The sequence below is a fragment of the Mya arenaria genome, chromosome 8, assembly GCF_026914265.1.
Source record: "Mya arenaria isolate MELC-2E11 chromosome 8, ASM2691426v1".
In the NCBI taxonomy this organism is placed as follows: Eukaryota; Metazoa; Mollusca; class Bivalvia; order Myida; family Myidae; genus Mya; species Mya arenaria.
The window spans coordinates 23,915,321-23,936,106 of NC_069129.1; the positions used below are offsets into that span (position 1 = coordinate 23,915,321).

The 20,786-nt window shown below is 34.6% G+C and overlaps 1 protein-coding gene and 1 long non-coding RNA gene across 5 annotated transcripts; both read right to left on the reverse strand.

Annotated features, from left to right (window-relative positions):
- On the reverse strand, nt 1-7,895 carry LOC128242539 (DNA-directed RNA polymerase subunit beta'-like). Of its 4 annotated transcripts, none has more exons than XM_052959715.1 (5): nt 7,565-7,895; nt 5,350-5,752; nt 3,317-3,385; nt 2,549-2,660; nt 1-2,363 (listed from the first exon to the last, which is right to left on the reverse strand). In XM_052959715.1, exons 1-5 carry the CDS (start codon nt 7,612-7,614, stop codon nt 1,969-1,971), a joined length of 1,029 nt encoding a protein of 342 aa, XP_052815675.1. In that variant the 5' UTR covers nt 7,615-7,895; the 3' UTR covers nt 1-1,968. The 4 variants fall into 4 exon arrangements, with proteins under 4 accessions (XP_052815675.1, XP_052815677.1, XP_052815678.1 ...); XM_052959717.1 differs by lacking the exon at nt 7,565-7,895 and adding an exon at nt 6,446-6,567; XM_052959718.1 differs by lacking the exon at nt 7,565-7,895 and adding an exon at nt 6,294-6,309.
- A 275-nt stretch (nt 7,896-8,170) lies between these two features.
- Nucleotides 8,171-19,600, reverse strand: LOC128242602 (uncharacterized). The gene is made up of 4 exons (XR_008262644.1): nt 19,579-19,600; nt 14,538-14,599; nt 14,147-14,264; nt 8,171-13,693 (listed from the first exon to the last, which is right to left on the reverse strand). It is a non-coding gene; the product is annotated as an uncharacterized LOC128242602 (long non-coding RNA).
- Nucleotides 19,601-20,786: the final 1,186 nt, after the last annotated feature.

Below are 20,786 nucleotides of genomic sequence, written 5' to 3' on the forward strand. Positions count from 1 at the left end.
AGTCGCTGGGGCAATACTAGTACCATTAAAACAAACCAGATATACATTCATTCTCACAGCCATTGTATACATTTATGGTCGGAATGTAATCATAGTTTCTCCTTCCTTGTCACAAATACAAGTCCAAAAAATCTTCAGCTTAAACATGTCAAAGTTTTATATTCTCAATATATTGTATTGCCATTCAATTGTAATCTTCTGAGATGAGTTGACAGTAAATAATGGATAATCGAAAATTAACGTTATTGTGGAAGATTTATGCTGGACTTTGTACATGGAGTTGCTTCTTAAAACATGTAGAATGCATTTAGTGTCACGAATGAACATTAAGAGCACCTGTAATTAACCACTACAAGTAAAGATTAGAACGAACTAAGAAATACATGGCTGTGTACCTAAATAATTCTAAATAATGTGTTCGCCGTAGGGTAAACTGGTGGAAATGTGGTCTTTCCAATTTGGCAAAATATTCATATGGTGTAAGCAATTGACCAAACTGAAAACATGTTGTGTTCGCAAATGGGCGAACATTTTAATGAAGCCTTTGTAGGAACAGGACATACACATATGTAAATAGCATAAATAATGGAAAAACATAATAGTTTATTTAAAAAATCAATCAAACAATAGTGTTGTAATATTATTTATGGTAACATTAAGTAAAGTCCATTATAAATAAAAATAAATAAAGAACATTTTTCAAAACGCACTGCAGCCAGAATAATGGATCTTTTGCAATTCCAATTTTCTCAATGAGATATGAAGTTTGAAGTCGTTACCTCGAAGACTTTTTGAGTTGTGCTCCGGACAAGATTGCCCAGACGTACACACGAACACACGCCTACTAGTATTAATCCCATAAGCCTTTCTACCGGGGAAGGCAGTCTGGCACTAACGTAGTTCCTGAAAGTATGCTTTTAACCAAAACCCAGTCTAGATTAATATGACGGCGTTTTTTATTTTTTATTTAATGTTAACATTGAAAATAGCAAAACATACGAAGCTGCAAACTTGTACTTTCTGAAATATGGTACAATGTGCTTATATTTCGACATTAGGAAAACAAGGTATTTTTTTAATTCTAGAACATAACTTGCTGCATATTAATTTCTATTAAATAAAATTTTGAAAATTCAAGACATTCGGATAAACTTAATCCGGAATTTTCAAGCTTACAGCAATAGTGTTTACTTTTAAAAAGAATGGGATTAGTGGAAAACTGTATTGGAAACACACAGTTGTGTGCTATTTTCCGACTTGGCATATTCTCAAAAACTATATTGCATTTGAAAGTAGGTTAACTTATTGTCGTCAAGCTTGAATCTGACAGGAATACAGCTAAAGTGTAGGTAAAGTTTACGAAAATATATAGTACCTTTCAAAAGAAAAACGGCTAAGTTCACTATGTATTGAGCTCTTAAAATAAATAAGTTGATTCAAAATGGTGATTTGTATAAAAATACCACTAACAAATGATCAACACTCGGTGCAATTTATGAAATTCCACAGCAAATAAGTTTGAAAACCATAAACGGAAAGAAAAAAACCGTCTGAAAATATCAAGTGCCCTGTGAACTTTGAGTCAAATGTTTGTGCAAAAACTACACTTTTCTACTTAAACTTCATCATCAAAGCGCTTATAAAGTCTTCTTTATCTTCATAACCTCTATCATTCAGCCCATTTGCATAATGATATTCGTCCGTATCGAATTCATTACACTAGGCTTCCACTTAATAGTCATCATCATAGCCTCTGTTGGAGTCATCCATATCGTCATAGTCTCGATCATCTTCTAAATCTGCATTAAATGTATCACTTGCATCGTAGTCATCATTGTTGTTTTCCACACTTAACTCATCCTCACAGCCTGCGTTTAAGTCCTCAAAATCTGCATAGTCTCGATCATCTACTACATCTTCATTACAGTTATCATTCGCATCGTAGTCATCATTGTTGTTTTCCACACTTTACTCATCCTCACAGCCTGCGTTTAAGTCCTCAAAATCTGCATAGTCTCGATCATCTACTACATCTTCATTACAGTTATCATTCGCATCGTAGTCATCATTGTTGTTTTCCACACTTAACTCATCCTCACATCCTGCGTTTAAGTCTTCAAAATCTGCATAGTCTCGATCATCTTCTACATCATCATTATAGTTATCGTTCGCATCGTAGTCATCATTGTTGTTTTCCACACTTAACTCATCATCACAGCCTTCGTTTAAGTCCTCAAAATCTGCATAGTCTCGATCATCCATTACATCTTCATCATAGTTATCGTCCGCACCGTAGTCATCATAGAAGTTTTCATCATTAAACTTACAATCACAGCACTCCTTATATAACCAAATGGTCTTCTCTGTGAAAATGAAATAAGTGTATTTTATTCATCACTTCTGCCGAATTCTATGATTTTATTGTTCAATCTGACAAAATCTTCACGCGGTTGATATTGGTGAAAAGGTAAATTTGTTTAAATATATTATGTTTGAGAGGTATATTAAAGTTTTACATCGTGTAACAATTCGCTTTATAGCATCATACCTCGGAGGCTTTCAATTTCTGGAGGAACTTGGCCGAGACTCTTTTTCTTCAGGTCTTCGATATCAGCTTTCACGCTGTTCAGTCCACATGACTGGCCAAGAACAACCATCGACTGATAAGAACATAGAAATATGACAAATGGATTGGTAATGCTGGTATCCGACACACAACATATAAATGTTATATGCATGGCGACCCCATACGATTTTGGTATCATTTGACGGGATTCTGTGTGCAGAGAGAGAGAGAGAGGGAGAGAGAGAGAGAGAGAGAGAGAGAGAGTATTTTTACCGAATACAATTTAACAAAGCATGCAAAATATGGTATTTACCACCGATTTTCTTTGAAATAAAGAGCAAATACAAACTGAAATAACATTATGTATAATGTACTTTCGGCCATTTGTTCTACATATTAGAAATCCGTAAGCAAGTGCTTTCAAATCATACCAAATAGTTTGGGGGTAACCTGTCGATTTATGGAACTTTCGGAGAACTAGCTTACTTTATGGTTATATTTCTTAACTAAAAATTATAGGACTGACAGTATGATCGGTACACATTATATGTAATTATACATTCACGCATTGGTTGTTAATACCAACCTTCAAATGGTGGCACACAACACTTCCTTTATACAGACAACTACAACGGCCACATCCAAACACCATGGCCGGTCATAAACAAAACAACAATAACATCTTATAAGAAAGAACAACATTCGTACAAACAATAAATAGCCATGACGTTGACTATTTACTAAACTTACACTTTCCAGCAGACTCCAATCATCTTCGAACTCTTTTTGGTCCAGACTAGCAACATGCTTATGCTGCATCTGAAATGTTAACATCATGGAAATGCGTGTGTTAACATATTAAATATTTAATGAATCCAATTTAACTGCACATACCGTTAGTGTATGTAAATGTATGCATATAAGTTCAGCAGTAGCTCAAACTACATCCATGATGCAAACAGCAGTTACTGTTTGAATGCAAGCGTTCATTGGCAGAAATGGTAAGTGCATCACCTCCCGAAGATACGGCCTAATAGTATTCAAGATCATTAAGGGTTTATATCAATTTACAATTTGTGACAGGATTAGAAAATTACCTAAGTATATTTTGTTTTGATATACAGCACGATTTGTCGAAAAGTAATTCCGAAAGAATGTTATATGGGTTCACATGAAAACACATTTAAACTGACAGCTTTGAACATGAAATTGTGTGTCGATGTCTTGTTTTTCTCTGTTGATAAGGTAAACAAACATTTTCGTACTCGTACAGCTTTGCGTATTTTGGGACTTTTGTGGAGAAAATATGCGTGGCATTCTTGAATAATACAGTTTATGTTTATGTAACTTTTACAGAACATTGAATGCACTTTTTGTAGAAGTGTACTGTATGTTTTATTTGTCTCGCGTTGTTAAGCTATCGAACAAAGTAAAAACTGAACTTTGAATCTGTGTTTTATTGTCAGTGTCACAATGTATATATCATCAGTTTTGTTGACCATGTGTGTTCGATCATCCCCATGTATATAAAAAGTTGTTTAACTAAATACCCTACTCTGTCAATAAGCACAGATAAAACCTGTTTGATAAACTCATTTTCCAATATTAAGCTAAGGTTCGAAAGTATGGGGACTACAAAATAGTATACAATGAGAAAGAGTACACCTGAATTTTTGTAACGTTTTATTATGTGTTAGAACACAGACTCAAAACAATTTTGTATATGGCGAGCTTGGTAGAACAACATTGTTAGCTATTTTTTACAAGTGAAAACATTATTGGATGAAAATTATTCAAATGGAGACTATTAGATACGTTGGGATAGTGTATGATCAGATGTATTGTGATTTAGATGATAATCCAAATTTTAAATCATGGGCTTTTTGGTAAGGCATTTTCTCCAAACCTTAGGCTTTAATCATGGAGATGTTAACTTATTTATGTCTGCAGTCATACATAGAATAACTGATATATTTATACAAAACGTGGATATCCCAGTTTAATGATTCTACTAGAGCTAGATCATACATATTGTTTGCTGATTTAAAACTTTAAAATCTTATTTGTCAAATGTTAATATAGTAAAATATAGGACTGCATTAACTAGAATAAGAGTATCTGCACATATATTAGAAATAGAAACTGGTAGATGGCACAAACCAGTAGCAATACCACACTGTGATAGAAAACGTCTTGCATGTAATTTACTTGAAGATGAATTTCATTTTATTCTTGAATGTCAACTGTCTAGATAACTAAGAAAACAATACTTGAAAACATATTCCTATACTTCACCAAATATACATGCACCTAAATTTATTGCATTATTTAAGTCGCAAAATGTAACTGTAAACAGAAACCTTGCCATTAATGTGTATAAGGCAATGGAATTAAAAGAAAGATATTTATTGTATTACGGGTAATTTTATTTGTTAACATTAACTATTTCACGCTTAAATTTAACTTTATTGATGATATATCATTTGGTCACATGCTTTGATGTATTTATAATTGTGATCAGTTGCTTATTTGAATGTATTTGACCTTGACTATGTTTAGAAACATGTCTCGTAATTATATTATGTATACGCATGGGCATCTTTGTATTTGGGAAAAAAAACTGTATATTTATAAATTGCTATGTTTGTTATACAATTAAATTTTAGGGAACAACTAATAAATTAAGATATTATATTGATAATCTCGTGGAGCTACACATTATTATTTAAGTAGAAACACCATACTTATTCAAATATATTGAATGCACTTAGTGCAAGTTTTACCTTGTTTCGGAGATTCCTTATCCGAACGATGTTTGCAATTTCAGGATGCATGTTCTTAAATATTTTGTTGTTATCCTTCTCCTTCCAAATAGGATGCAGTGGCTGCAAGTTGCATAAGTTTCTAAGCAGAACAATTAGCAGACTAACGTCAAACATTTTTGAGTCTGGATTAGGATGAATTAGACGATATTGGTCACTTGTGATTATATCATTTTTCTGCAATTTATCAATCACACGTTTGTGTTTTTTCAGTTCATTGAGCAGATTGTTCGGGGTTGCAATAGAGTCAAACTTGGCCCTGAGGACGTCACCAGCCTTCATGACAAGAAGGTGGAGGCGCAGGTAGTGCTGCTCATTCTGGGTATTCACGTCCACCGACCCCGGCGCCATTGCAGCCGCCATTCTGAAGCATTACAAACCGATCACTGTACCATAGTCATTGTGAAATATAACACAGACAAAACACAGCCCCTCAACTGCTACTTTATACAACTATGTAATTTTGGCAATATGCTTTTTCATATTTCAATAAAAGAAATGACACTGATGCCGGTGTACCTTTGCACTTTGACAAAACAAAACACCTAATTTGGTGAGAAAACTTGTTGGACTGACCGTTCCAAGGCGGGTATCATTTAATGGAACAACACTTTTGATGAAGTTGTGGTTTGTTTGTGGTGTTTGTATTGGGAATGTGGTGTTAAAATCAGCATTTCCTGCATGGGTTTACCTTCTCGGAGCCCTGACATCAATATTATCGAAAATATGTGACATACAATCAAAATCAAACTTGAAAAGAAGAAACATATGATCAAATAAAAACAACACCTCATTCATAAAATTAAGAAAATTTTGTATGATCTCCTATTGCACTATATACAAAGCCTGTATGCCTCCGTTCCATGAATAATTCGACAAACGATAGTCAGCAGAGGCCTTGTTACCAAATATGTATGCCCGTTGTGGTTCAATAAGCTTTGATGTTTTACTATTGCATTTCATAAATTTTTATAACATTTCCTTTAAAAAGTCACGTATCGTGCTTTATAGTAATTTACTAACTACAGTCTAGTGACAAAAAGAGAACGAAACTAACCTTTTAAATGGTAATTTATAAACTCCTTGACTTCCTCATTGTCTAAAAATATATATTTAGGATTTTCAGAAACTCCAACTTTCGTTTCACTGATAATAGGAGATAACGTATGCAGGGTGAAGTCTTGTCTGAACTTGAATGATCTCCTCTTATACCTAACAAACGAGTTTTGTTACTGCTAGGCCATTTCCTTTTTACATTTTGTTTACATGCACCGCCGACCGTCAATTCCGTTAAAATAAAATTGAAATAAAACGGATTCTAAAAGGTTTTATTTTTAATTTATTCGCCGACCAGTGAAATTCGAGCAAAATACCAGTATGTGGTTGCGCCATTCTGAATATGCATATGTAGTTCCCACGACAATGTATTGTGTGGTATCTTTCGCCATGTTAAACAAACATTAATCGAAGAGAAAATACAGTAAAACTTCGATCGCATGTAGTGTTCAACCGTACGAGGGCACATCAATTAAGTTGCACCTTAGCAACAATAAATTTAAAATGGAAATCTTCACTGGTTCGAATGAGCGAAAACTAGCATAGGTCTCCTCATTTTGACGTCACAATTTTTTTGATTCATTATCATATTGTCCTATTTGGTCACATAGTCACGTGATAAATGATACGTGAGCCGGCCCCGAGAAAAGAAAACACATGGCCCGGATATAGTAAATTTTAAACTACATAAATTCACATAATTTCGACGTCTGTGTTTAGGCTTTGAGGTCATAAATGGTTGCAATAAATGTTGATGCCGGTAATCAAATGCTATATAAGGTAGTTTTCAATTATTTCAATCGCTTAACATATAGACAAATACTATTTTTGTGAAACAATTTGACCCAATTTCAAAATGTTACGGTGCCCTGTCACTAGATGTACTTTCGGTTTCGTTATAAGCCGTAAACGCGGTTTGTGGGGTTATTCATGAGCATTTTTTGTATTAAACATGAAAAAAGTTATATTGTAATGTGTAGAGGTTACGATTGTTGTTCAGAACGAATGATATTCCCAACGTAATTCGGTTAAGCTGAAATAGGGTTCACATGGGTGTATTCATTTCCATAAGGCGTGAGACCACAGTTATTTTTACTATATGTTTCATATAGACACTAACCTGGCTTTTGACTTTATACACACCCCAATTGAAAAACAAGGACATGGCATCTCTAGAACAATTCAAGACACAAAATATAATCACAAGAAAACACCATGTTGACCATTGACCCGACTGTCAAAATTGAGTTCAAATACATAACCCTTCCGCCAGGGAGTCAATCGGCTACAAACAACTAATTTTCAGACTTCCACAAGCTATGATTTTTCCAATATTTACATTGAAAACTATCAATTTCTGCAAAAGAGTGTCAAATTCAGTCAAGTTCTCTGCAAAAAGAACATTTTTTGCTTCTTTTTCATTCAATTTTAATAAAATATTGATACTTGAACACAAGCACTCTTTTTTTCTGTATTCACATCCGGATCTTGGTCAACTGGGGGCAGATAACTGTGGTCTTGAGCCATAAAGTAACGAAACAATATAGTAAGAGTAACTTAAGCAATATGAACTAAGGCGCTGCCTCTACGGGCTTGAAGTGCTATTGCCGGACACTAAGTTTACTTAATGACTAAGTGAAACATACTAGGAGTAAAAGGGAAACGTTTTATTGTATATGGTAATAAAACATTTTAAATAACAAGCAGTTTTGTTGCTGTTAACAATTTATTTTGTGTATACGCAACAATCTTCAATAATAGTGTATACATTATATATAATGCATTAGTTTATATTTTATGTGAAGTTTAGAGTTATTTTTCTTAATTAACTTAAATAAAGCTACTATGCATTTGAGATCAAGTACACAAACGCATTTGAGGAATATGTTACAAAAAACAACAACAAAAAAACAAGAGCTGTCACAGAGACAGCGCGCTGGACTATTCCGCCGCTTTTCGGTGTATGGATTGAAAAGTTTTGGAGAAACATGCATTGATCACTGTTATATTAGATTTCAATGCAATACATGATGTGCTGAGATATTTACATAAATTGAATGGGAAAATATTTGAGGTGGTACGCAAACTTTAACATAAATTGTAAGTTGAAAAAGGGGCATAATTTTGTGTCAAATGCTCGATAGAGTTACCTCCTCCTGTGTACAGGTTTTGGGCATAATGGTGAACAAGCGTGCAAAGTTCAAAGCCAGATGTCAATGGACTTTGAAAATATTTGAGTTGGTACGCAAACTTACACGTAAAGTCTAAGTAAAAAAGGGGCATAATTCTGTCAAAATGCTCGATACAGTGACCTCCTGTGTACAGGTTGGGAGCATGATGGTGAACAAGCATTTTCAGTGAAAAGATATCCCCCGCCAACGATGGCTTGTTTGTGCTTGAAGGTTAAAAAAAATCTCAGAAAGAATAAGATAAGCACATTGGTTTATCCCTTTCCGAGCCAAATTATAAAATATCGACCGGGACAACTTTATGATAATTTTTTTTAACGAAATAAATCAGAGGGATGATTAAATAAAAATGTCTTTTCCGAAACTGCTCACTCAGAAACATCAATCATTGCAAAATAGTACTCAATAGTTGAGATAAAAATGTAGCCGTAGAAATTCACCAAACAAGTTCATTGCAGAATGTTGGTTCATATAACATTCAAGTTTCATTAAATTCTAGCAGCTAGTTACTGAGAAACGGCTCCAAACAATGATTTTTTAATAAATCAAGGGCAATAACTCTAAGGAAAATTGACCAATCCAAAAGAAAAATAGACAGGCATCATCACAGTATGTTGGTTCTTATTTATTCCAAGTGTCATGAAATTCTACCAGCTAGTTGCATAGAAAAGGCTGCAAACATGGATCTTTTAATAAATCAAGGGCAAATAACTCATATAGAAATTACACAATCCAAAATATAAATAAACAGGCATCATCGCAGTATGTTGGTTCATATTTATTTCAAGTTTCAAGAATTTCTACCAACTAGTTACTGAGAAATGGCTGTAAATGAGAGTTTTTAAAAAAATCAAGGGCAATAACTCCAAGTACAATTGACCAATCCAAAAAAAAAATGAACAGGCATCATCCCAGTATAGTAATTCATATTTATTTTAAGTTTCATGAAATTCTGCCAGCTAGTGACTGAGAAATGGCCGTGAATGTGCATTTTTAAAAAAAAATCAAGGGCAATAACTCCAAGGACAATTGACCAATCAAATTTTTTTGGACGGGCATCATTCCAGTATAATGGTTCATATTTATTTTAAGTTTCATGAAATTCTACCGGCTAGTTACTGAGAAAACGCAGGTGACGGACGGATGGAAGGACAACGCCATTTCAATATCCCCCTCCCTATTTCATAGGCGGGGGATAACAAACGTGCGAAGTTTCAAAACAGTATGTCAATGGACTTTGAAAATATTTGAGGTGGTACGCAAACTTTAACATAAGTGGTAATGCTGACGCTGACACTCGGGTGACTAAGATAGCTGTCCTTATTCTTCGAATAGTCAATCTAAAAATGATCACATATCAATAATGTTGCACTAAAGTATATAACAAGCAGGGGTAATTATAATTTTAACTAGAATTGAATGGGCAAAAATCTATTTAAATATGATGGTAAAAATGGCAAAACATTTAATCAATTACTAATAATTATGATTGTATATGAACAATATGTAGCCAAGCAGCTCTGGAAAATTGTCTGCAAAATATCTCAGTGAGAATAGAGAATATATTCTTATTTGTTTGTTACAAAAACATACACCAAACCCCCACCCAAAATGTTGCAAAATGTTAATTATGAACTAATGTGTTGTTTAGATTTTAAGGGCAAATACAATTCTGCTTTAATTACAGAATTATCTAAACGATGCTTTCAATAAATTTTAAAATAATTTGTGTTTGCAATGACAAATCTGACAAACATCATGTCTAATGATCAAAATTATCTAAATTACAATTAATTAATATTGTAAACAGCTTTGCTAAAATCATGTATACACCAAAAGACCTGTGACAGTTAAATATGCAGCAATACATGTATTTTTTTACAGATCACCAACAGTGACCTTTTTGTCTTGCTTTTTGATAAAAAGGTTGTTGTTTTTTACATCTGGTGGGAAATAAAATTGTATGAATAAATAAATGTTAAAATTTTCTAACTTTTAAAGGCCCAATCTGTTATGACCTCTTATGAGGTTTATTCTAAATGAAGCATGAACATAGTCAAAACCAATTGTTCATATCATGGGACTTTCAAGACCCAGTGTATTAAAGATTAAACTTATCAAGGTGTAATTACAAACAAATGACTTCTAACCCTCACATAATGTTTAACCCACAGGGTGATCTAAAAAGAAACAAGAGATGTTTGTCAAACATTATGCCCCCCCTGAGCGCCATGTTGTCAGGATTATATGGACAATTGAATGAAGATTATGACCATTAAAGTGTGAGGATAAAGTGTGTTATGACCGTCATGACCTTTGACTCTATGAACTCAAAATCCAGAGTCATCAGCTGGTCACCAGAAACCTAAATGTCAAGTTTGAGGGCCATGGGTGCAGGCATTGTCAAGTTATCACAAGACAAGTTTTTTTCGTTCAAGGTCACTGTGACCTTGACCTTTGACCCGATGACCCCTTAAATCATAAGGGGTCATCTACAAGTCAGATGCAACTCCAAGTCAAGTTTGAAGGCCATATGTTCAGGCATTGTTGAGTTATCACTCGGACAACCTTTTACCATTCAAGATTACTGTGACCTTGACCTTTGGCTCTATGAATCCTAAAATCAATAAGGGTGATCTACTGGTCAGGCTTAACATCCATGTCAAGTTTAATGATCATAGGTTCAGGCATTGTTGAGATATCAGTGGGGCGAGATTTGTTAACTTTTTTGCGTTAAAGGTTACTGTGACATTGACCTTGGCCTGATGACCCCCAAAGTCGATAAGGGTCATCTACTGGGCAGGCCCAACCTTCATGTCAAGTTTGATGACCATAGGTCCAAGAATTGTCGAGTTTGCTTTCAAGGTCACTGTGACCTTGACCTTTGACCCCTAAAATCAATAGGGGTCATCTACTGGTCAGGCCCAACCTCCATGTCAAGTTTGATGACTATAGGTCCAAGAATTGTCGAGTTTGCTTTCAAGGTCACTGTGACCTTGACCTTTAACCCCTAAAATCAATAGGGGTCATCTACTGGTCAGGCCCAACCTCCATGTCAAGTTTGAGGGCCATGGGTGCAGGCATTGTTGAGTTATCACTTGGACAACCTTTTATCATTCAAGGTCACTGTGACCTTGACCTTTGGCCCAATGACCCCTAAAATTAATAGGGACAATCTCCTGGCCAGACTCAACCTCCATATCAAGTTTGAGGGCCATGGGTGCAGCCATTGTCAAGTTATCACTCGGATAACCTTTTACCATTCCAGGTCACTGTGACCTTGACCCAATGACCCCTTAAATCAATAGGGACCATCTTCTGGCCAGGCCCAACCTCCAAGTCAAGTTTGAGGGCCATGGGTGCAGGCATTGTCAAGTTATCACTCGGACAACCTTTTATCATTCAAGGTCACTGTGACCTTGACCTTTGGCCAGATGACCCCCAAAAACCATAGGGGTCATCTCCTGGTCAGGCCAATTCTCCAAGTCAAGTTTGAGGGCCATGAGTGCAGGCATTGTTGAGTTATCAATCGGACAACCTTTTACCATTCAAGGTCACTGTGACCTTGATCTTTGGCCAATGACCCCCAAAAACAATAGGGGTCATCTACTGGTCAGGCCCAACCTCCAAGTCAAGTTTGAGGGCCATGGGTGCAGGCATTGTTGAGTTATCACTCGAACAACCTTTTACCATTCAAGGTCTTTGTGACCTTGACCTTTGACTCATTGAGCCCAAAAAACAATAGGGGTCAGCTACTGGTCAGGCCCAACCTCCAAGTCAAGTTTGAGGGCCATGGGTGCAGGCATTGTCACGTTATCACTCGGACAACCTTTTACCATTCAAGGTCACTGTGACCTTGACCTTTGACCTGATGACCCCCAAAAACAATAGGGGTCATCTACTGGTCAGGCCCAACCTCCATGTCAAATTTGAGGGCCATGGATGCAGGCATTGTTGAGTTATCACTCGGACAAGCTTTAAAATTATTTTACCATTAAAGGTCACTGTGACCTTGACCTTTGACCCGATGACCCCCAAAATCAATAGGGGTCATCTACTGGTCAGGCCCAACCTTCATGTGAAGTTTGATGACCATACCTCCAGGAATTGTTCAGTTATCACTCGGACAAGCTTTGGTCTACCGACGGACCGACCGACCGACATGCCTGTGCAAAGCAATATACCCCTCTTCTTCGAAGGGGGGCATAATGATAAATTACAATCAACATTCAACAAAGCTGAAAATATATTCTAAATTTAGCACCTATATAGAATATACAATAAAAGTAATCAAGGCAGTGATATTGTTGGAACACACCCAAATAAGAACCCAATGAAAAACTGTCAGCTGAGCTCACTAAGCACTATTTCATATATTTTTTTATATTTGTTGAGTGTACCAGCCAATAGAGGAAGACCAAATTTCAGTTCCAAAACCATTTATATATGAAACCATTGAGACAATTAAAATGATTATATTATATAATTTATACAGAATGACATCATGAGGCTATTAAATTATTCACATATGTTAATATGCACAAATTAAGGCTACAGTTTTATATTAATTTATATAGATTTGAAAAAAAGCTTGCAATATGTACAGCGTCAAATTATGTTAATAAAATTCAGTGTTCTCAAAAGCACAATCAATGTTTTCTGTACTGACAGCTGGATCTTCAATGTTTAACATATATATCAGTTCAACAACATACAGTGATCTTGGCTTCATTGACAGTTAAAACACCATAACTACTATACACCGAACTGGTGTCTTCTTGAAAAAAATCATGAATAAAAGAAACCGAACAAACCAGCAAAAACTGAAAGCATCTTGTTTTAAATGCTAAATATGGCACAAAATTAACAGAACAGAGTTTTGCAATTGTCTATACGTTGCTCAATTATTACATATTTGGTGTAAATGTCACATTTGGTATTATTCACACAAACAAGTTTGACAGGGGTGACTAACATCTGCATTCTCTTGAAATATGGGATTCTGTGCTGCATCCAGTTTCAAATTGTTTGACCACTTCAGGCTGCTGGCACATCAGAATCTGCAAATAACATAAATGCAATGTTTTTAATAGAATAAAAGTACTAACTACTACTGTGAAGGTATACCAGTTAACAATCATTTGAAGCACAACTTCTTTATGTAGTCATAAATTTGATATAGTCACATATGGTGATAATTAAAGAAGTCCAACTTCAACACAAATTATTTATTTATGAAACAACGTTTCTGCCATTCGGCCTTCATCAGGTTGTATGTATATAATGAACAGGAAATGACGTCAACATCAAATGACGTCAACGTTGATAATGTTGATATAGTCACATAATGATAGTCATAGTGTAATTTGACGGATTCAAAGATCAAGACAAAATAGATGAAATATATTATGTTTGAATATTTTGCAATGAGTATTAAACAACTCCAAGGTAACTGACTACAAAGAAGCATTTTGGAGGAGTCAGAAATGCACTTGCTTAGAATCTCTTCTTACTTGAAGACATTTTCCATTCTCTGGAGGTGGTATGGAATTCCAGACAGAACTATCTTGAACTATCTTGAACAGGATTTTTTGTCCATAAAGGTCCTCTCGAGCTTCAGCAACCAGGTGGCTATAAAAAAAGAACCAATACATTTGTGCTTTTACAGAATGTTGAAATATATTAAGAAGTATTGAGGGATAAGTCAAAAACCTGAAATTTATAAAAAAAAAAGCAAACAAAATAGTTCATCAGAAAATGATATAATCTAATGGCCGTGACTGGAAATAATTTACAACCAGCATGAAACAATGTTATTTAGGAATGCAACAAACTTAAAAGATTCAAACCCGCTACTGTTTGGATACATTTTCATTAAGTGATTGTGAAATACTAATAATTTACCGCATGATGCCTAATCTAATTTGAGTTCGGCTGGCTGGTCCGTCATCATCCCCATCTCCAACCTGTTGCAAACAATAACAAGTTATTAAGGAATTGGACTACTAAAAAATGTCAACTATACCTGGTTGATGTATTTACTAAAAATCTGATTTTCATAAGGACATTCACTAAAGGCTTCGAGTTGGGTTGGTGAAACTGGCATTTATGCACCAGTCAATTGTAACCACCACCCCCTCAGGCCCGGGGAATAGCAGGGACTTTGACTTCCGGTCAAGCCAACCCTGGCTAAAATCTCCGCCCTGCGGGGACGAACAAATGGTAAAATCTCTGCCAAATGTCCCCGCACCCCAGGGACTCTTGGTAGGCCCATTCCCTGCTAAATTTTGCGCAAAGACAAAACCACCGCATTCATCTGGCACTGCAGGGCCACCTGAAAGGTAACTAGAGCTATCACTGAAGGTGATTAATACCCCAGAACGCCGCCCTGATATGAAATTGCAGTCAACTATTTGGAAAGCCAACCTATAAATGACAACTTTATTTTATGGACTATTGTCATTGTAATTTGCTAAAAAAGTGTAATGATTCATGTACACTGAACTCCTTCTCATTGTGCTGTACCATTGTATAAAGTTTTATTACATTCCATCCGGTAGATTTCAATTTATGCTCTGGACAAAAAAAAGTAACAAAGGGCATTAACTCTGTAATTGGCTGAAATAGAATTGAGGTTCCTATACACTGCACTTCCTCTCATCATGATCTATCACTGTATGAAGCTTTACCAAATTCCATCCAATAGTTTTCAAGTTATGCTCGGGACAATAAAAAAGTATTAAAATCCATAACTCTGTAATTAGCTAAAAAAGAATTATGGTTCTTGTGCACTGCACTTCCTCTCATTGTGCTTTAATTACCATTGTATGAAGTTTCAATAAGTTCCATATAGTAGTTTGCAAGTTAATGTCTGGAAAAAAAATTGACAGCAAAAAAACAAATAAAGGGCAATAACTCAGTAATTAGCTAAAGTAGAGTTATGGTTCTTGAACACTGCACTTCCTCTCATTGTGCTTTACCATTGTATGAAGTTCCAATGAATTCCATCCAGTACTTTTAAAGTTATACTCCAGACAAAAAAAGTAACAAAGGGCAATAACTCAGTATTACGCAAGAATAGAGGTATGGTTATTGTACTCTCATTATGCTCTACCATTGTAGGAAGTTTAATCCAATTCCATCAACTGGTTTTTAAGTTTTGCTCCGGACAAAGTTGCAACGGACCGACCGACTGTGAAACTGACCGACCACAGGGAATAAATATTATTGAAAGTTAGAAAAAACAACAACATGATAGTATTTAACAGTTTTTTTTCCTTTGATTTTTAATTGAATTGTCCCTGACATGAGGAAATAGTAACTCGGATATTTTTTACTTCTTATATTGATACTTATTGTTCTGGGTGGTGAAAGTTATATTCACAGATTTCCTAAACAAAGATGAAGTTTACAAATGCAACCTCACATTTGACAGTTTAGACATTATTTAGTTTTTGTATTAGATGAAAGAATCTGCTTATTTTTGTATCATTACAAAAACAGATCTCAAGTAAATGAAAATGTCCCTTGAATTACATTTTTCCTAAAACATTATTAAGTAACAGGGGTTTTTCTGCCCAATTTGGGAAAAAGACCCTAGACATTTTGGATAATTTTGCGTCATGAAAATGCTGAAATTGGGAAAATTAACTGTTAAAAGAAAAAGCTTAGACAGCTTAGTCTCCTGCGAATTAGAAAATGATTTTATATTAGTTTAATTCCCTTTAATAGAACCAAAATGGCTTAAATATCAATCCTTAGGTGTAAATATCTATTGCAATTAATCAATCATGACAGATAATATTTCATACAGATATATCCGAATGTGATGAAAATCAATGATTTCCGAGTACAATTATCAAACAAACTTTACATCACATAATTTATTAGGATGTTGAAAATGAACCAGTACATTTTAAAAGACTTTTTAAAAAAAAAATTCTGAAGATTGGGAAAAACATCTTATATTTTGCTTTGGGAATGGGTCCGAAAGTCAAACCCGTGGGCACTATAGAAAAAGCCCTGAGTAAGTACTACGCTTTTAGCCATGAAACATATTTATTTTTTATACTAAATAAATTCCAATGAAACTGTCCAATTATGTATCTAAAACTCACATTGGCAGCTAGATGGTTTATGAAAGGGCTAGACACCAGATGGTCCAAAAATCAGCAAATATATTATTTCCCAGTTCAAATTGTGAATATTTAGCATGTAAAAGTGGCTTGATAAGAACAGACTCATATACTGACAATATTTTAAATCAACAGGTATTTATATGGTACACAAACAGTTAATTTTAAATTGGTAAAACACAAAAAAACAGCGAAAGAAGCATTGCTCCATTAGCAGAGGTTTTCACAACATCTTTTTTCTTGCAAATGAACAATCTGGTGTCCCTTAAAGTTTCACTCCCACAGATTTAACGTTTTGACAACTTTCTTATTTTTGTCTTTTAACGACCCAATTTTTGTGTAAATGCATGGAAACAAGTTATATAAGACTGCTGACAAAAAAATTGATCGCAGATTTTTATATATATCTTATTTTAAAAAAATGATTTTTTATTCATTTTTCTTAAACCGGTAGTAACGTTTCAAAAACATAAAACATTAATGCACCAGTCAAATGTAACCACGCCCACCCACCCCCCAGGTCCGGGGAAGAGAGGGAACTTTGACTTTCGGTCCAGCCAACCCCGGGTAATAAATTCAATCACTGAGAAATAAAAATACATGACATGAATAGAATCTTAGCTCCACCTGCTAAATTGTCATTATTTATTGTCAGAATTTGAATTTATCCATTAAAGTACAATTGGAAAGAAAAATGTATGACAATTGCAGGGCTGGAACCCGGGATCCCTTTTATAACAGGGCGAGTTCTTCACCAACTGAGCTACTGAGATGCATTTACATTTTCTGACAATCTAAATAAAGAGGATTGTACCACGCCATAACCTATGTGCGATAACTAAGAGAAAGAATAAATAGTGAATTTGTTTTGTTTTAGTGTAAAATCCTGATGTACATGAATTTCAATGACTGAGAATCAAAAGCTATATTTTAAGAGTAATGAACTGAAATATTTTGCGATCTATCACAAACATAATAATTTAAATTTAGACCCTAAAAGTGTATAAAATGGCATTCGATTATAAGTATTGAAGTAGGGAAACAAATTTTAATTTGTATACAAAGGTTACATTATTTTGATAACAAAATAATGAAGTTGTTCAAATTGTGTCCCTGCCCTCTTAGCACTGGCATTCAATATTTATTTGAGAGCTGGCTGAAATTTCAAACAGTAAAAAAATATCAATATGTTTAAAACAGTGAAAGATTGTTTTTCTATTGTTTATAAATGTCTATAAATCACCACAAAGCATATATATATAATAAAAATGTTTTGAATTTTGCTATGCCTATGCTTTACTATAGTAGAGCTGGCATTATAAATGTCTTGTTAATTTTACATGAACAATATCGCTTTTTGAGTAATTCATATAGATTGTGTTTGAAGAAAAAATTGAGAAGAAAATATTTCTCGACCATATTCTATCTCAAGTCGAAACAGCAGTTAGGAAGAGTAAATTGCACACTGCACGAAGAAAAATCTCTAATCTACAAGCATGTTAAAAACTTCTGAAAAATATTGCGAAAAACGCCACTGTTTTTTTTGCTGAACCGATGACCCCGCATTTTCTGATTATACTGTATGCAGAAGAAAAAAGGAATTATAAACATTGCTTTTCGTGAGGGGAAACCCCTCCCGAACCCAGCCCATTTAAATAATTAATTACTTAAATGTCATTTTTTACTTTGTAGAAAAGAGTTTGTCTAAAACTGTCTAGCATGCTTATACATGCCTTCAGCTGAATAATTTTGAAAAGAGGTCAACTTAAAGAAATTCTGTGCAGAAATATGTGCCAGTTTAAGCGAGACATGTCAATACATTTCATCTCGCCTAAAGGTATCCTTCTGAAAACCTTGGTAAAAAAAAATACCAGTAAAACGCTGTAGCTATAGTGTTATCATGTAATTCTGCAAAAAATAAACGCTGCCTTTTATGCTGAAATCTTCCCCGGGTTCATAATCAATAATACTCACATTATTATGCTTGTTGAAACCAGGTCAAACATGCCAAATCTGATGGTTGACGGGAGGGGTGTCGGGAGGGGTTTCCCCTCCCGACACCCCTCCCCTGAAAAACAAATTATGAATTACTAAACAATTGATTTCATTATTTGTGCTAAACGGTTTTCTGTAATTTCATTCATACATCTTTATCGCTTAATGTATTCGCGAGTCATCTGCCACACTCTGCCATGACAAAAATATTAATTTTTATTTTATCATCTGTGAGACAGCCCCTTTAATGGGCGGACGAGTCTAGCCTGTGTAACCAGCTGCCCGTTTAACTCTGTTGGCAAGAGCGCCGTGCTAATGTTCCTATATAATATATTTTGTCACAGAAGGGAAATTGTCAAAAGTTGGATGTAATGTCATATTATGATGTTTAAACAATATCTGGATATTTTTGAGAGATTTTGAAAAAAAATATGGTGCGTTGCAGAGGGGGCGGGGGTAGTAGAGGGGGGTGGCGGTCAAAACAACACACCGGACACCTGTGCATAATCTGTTAAAATCTTTTTTTGTAAAATTTGTTCAACTCCTAAATAACTCCAAACATGTCGCCAAAAATAAATGTTTCAACCCCCAAAAAGATCGTTTCTCAAATCTAAATAAAACTTGTGAGCATTTTCAACGTTTTATGTTTAGACCTTCCCCACCCACTTAGGAATTGATGTGGATACCGTTTTCATCACTTTAGCTTGTTCATTGCGTACAAACCAACGTTATGTCATTATGGTGTCCAAAGACCAAACAGCACCGTATGAACGTTTCAATTTACAATAACAAGTATAATTCTTCGTTCAACTCACCGTGAAAACAAGGGAGCGAGACAAATCGGCCCCTTACCAAATCGGCCTACAACCAAATCGGCCCCTAAGACGTGTCGGCCCTGCCATTCCGTCACCTTAATTAAATTGACTCGAGACATTTCGGCCCCTTACTGATTTTCAACAGAGACATTTCGGCCCCTTATTTTTTTTATTTTGAATATAAAGAAAAAACATAATTTGTCAATTTTTATTTCAAAAGAAGTTATAAATGACATCTGTAAACTTACAAATAGACAAATATTCATGAAATACATTGATAAGATTGATAAAAAAATCATTCAGATCTAAATTTAAACCCTTATTTTAAATATTAAATGTTAAAAAATGTAAGAACGTATTTTATTATATAACTGTTAAATATTAATTGGTCAATTAAAACTTAAAAAAAAATGTATTTGAACAATGCGTTCTTTGTGGGTGTGGTGGGTGTGAAAAAGACATTCAAAGACGTGTGAATAAATACGTGTCTTTAATCTGTTAATGTTTTTAAAGTTGAATAAAGAATATTTGAGTAATATAAACAACGTCTCAATTCAAGTTTCTAAAGACAGGTATAAAACACACACATGTCTGACATGGTATTATCAAAATTGGAAGATTTATATTAGTGTTTTTTTTCGTTGTTTTTATTTTTACTATATAAATTATAATAACTCATACTAAATTATAAAATCTGATGTACAGCTTAGTTAAAGTTTAATTTTCAGGTTATTAAAGTATCAATAAATGTAAGATAATACATGATTAGATTAAAAGCTACGTGGCCACAAATTCACATTTTGATCATTCAAATTCAAATGATTAAATATGGTAAGCTGCTTTTCCATATTCCGTTACGTTTCAATCATCAATTTATTATGTACTGATTTGAGGTATACTATTGCTGTCAATACACGTACAGACCGTAAGAGGGCTTGTACAGACAAACGCAAGCCCGTATTAATTGTATACGAGCTCTAATAGAATACTTCTTGTTATGAATACGAATATATTATTTCATAATATCTATAAATAAAACTGTCATATGGCATAGCGTCTGGGGTATCGAAGTCATAAGGTAGTTTTATATAAAAAAAACCCTCAACCTTAATACCCGCTACCAGAGCGTAACAGCAATACAATCTTATGTTTGATTCGTTCAGGTATTTTAAGTCAGCCTTGTCGATTTCTGCTTTTAGAAGTGGATG

Excerpts from the sequence above, each read along its gene's own strand:
- LOC128242539 (XM_052959715.1), bottom strand. The coding sequence starts at position 7,614 with ATGCCATGTCCTTGTTTTTCAATTGGGGTGTGTATAAAGTCAAAAGCC. Across the intron at positions 3,386-5,349 it reads TAAGGAATCTCCGAAACAAG|ATGCAGCATAAGCATGTTGC; the intron begins GTAAAACTTGCA and ends TTAACATTTCAG. Across the intron at positions 2,661-3,316 it reads ATTGGAGTCTGCTGGAAAGT|TCGATGGTTGTTCTTGGCCA; the intron begins GTAAGTTTAGTA and ends TGTTCTTATCAG.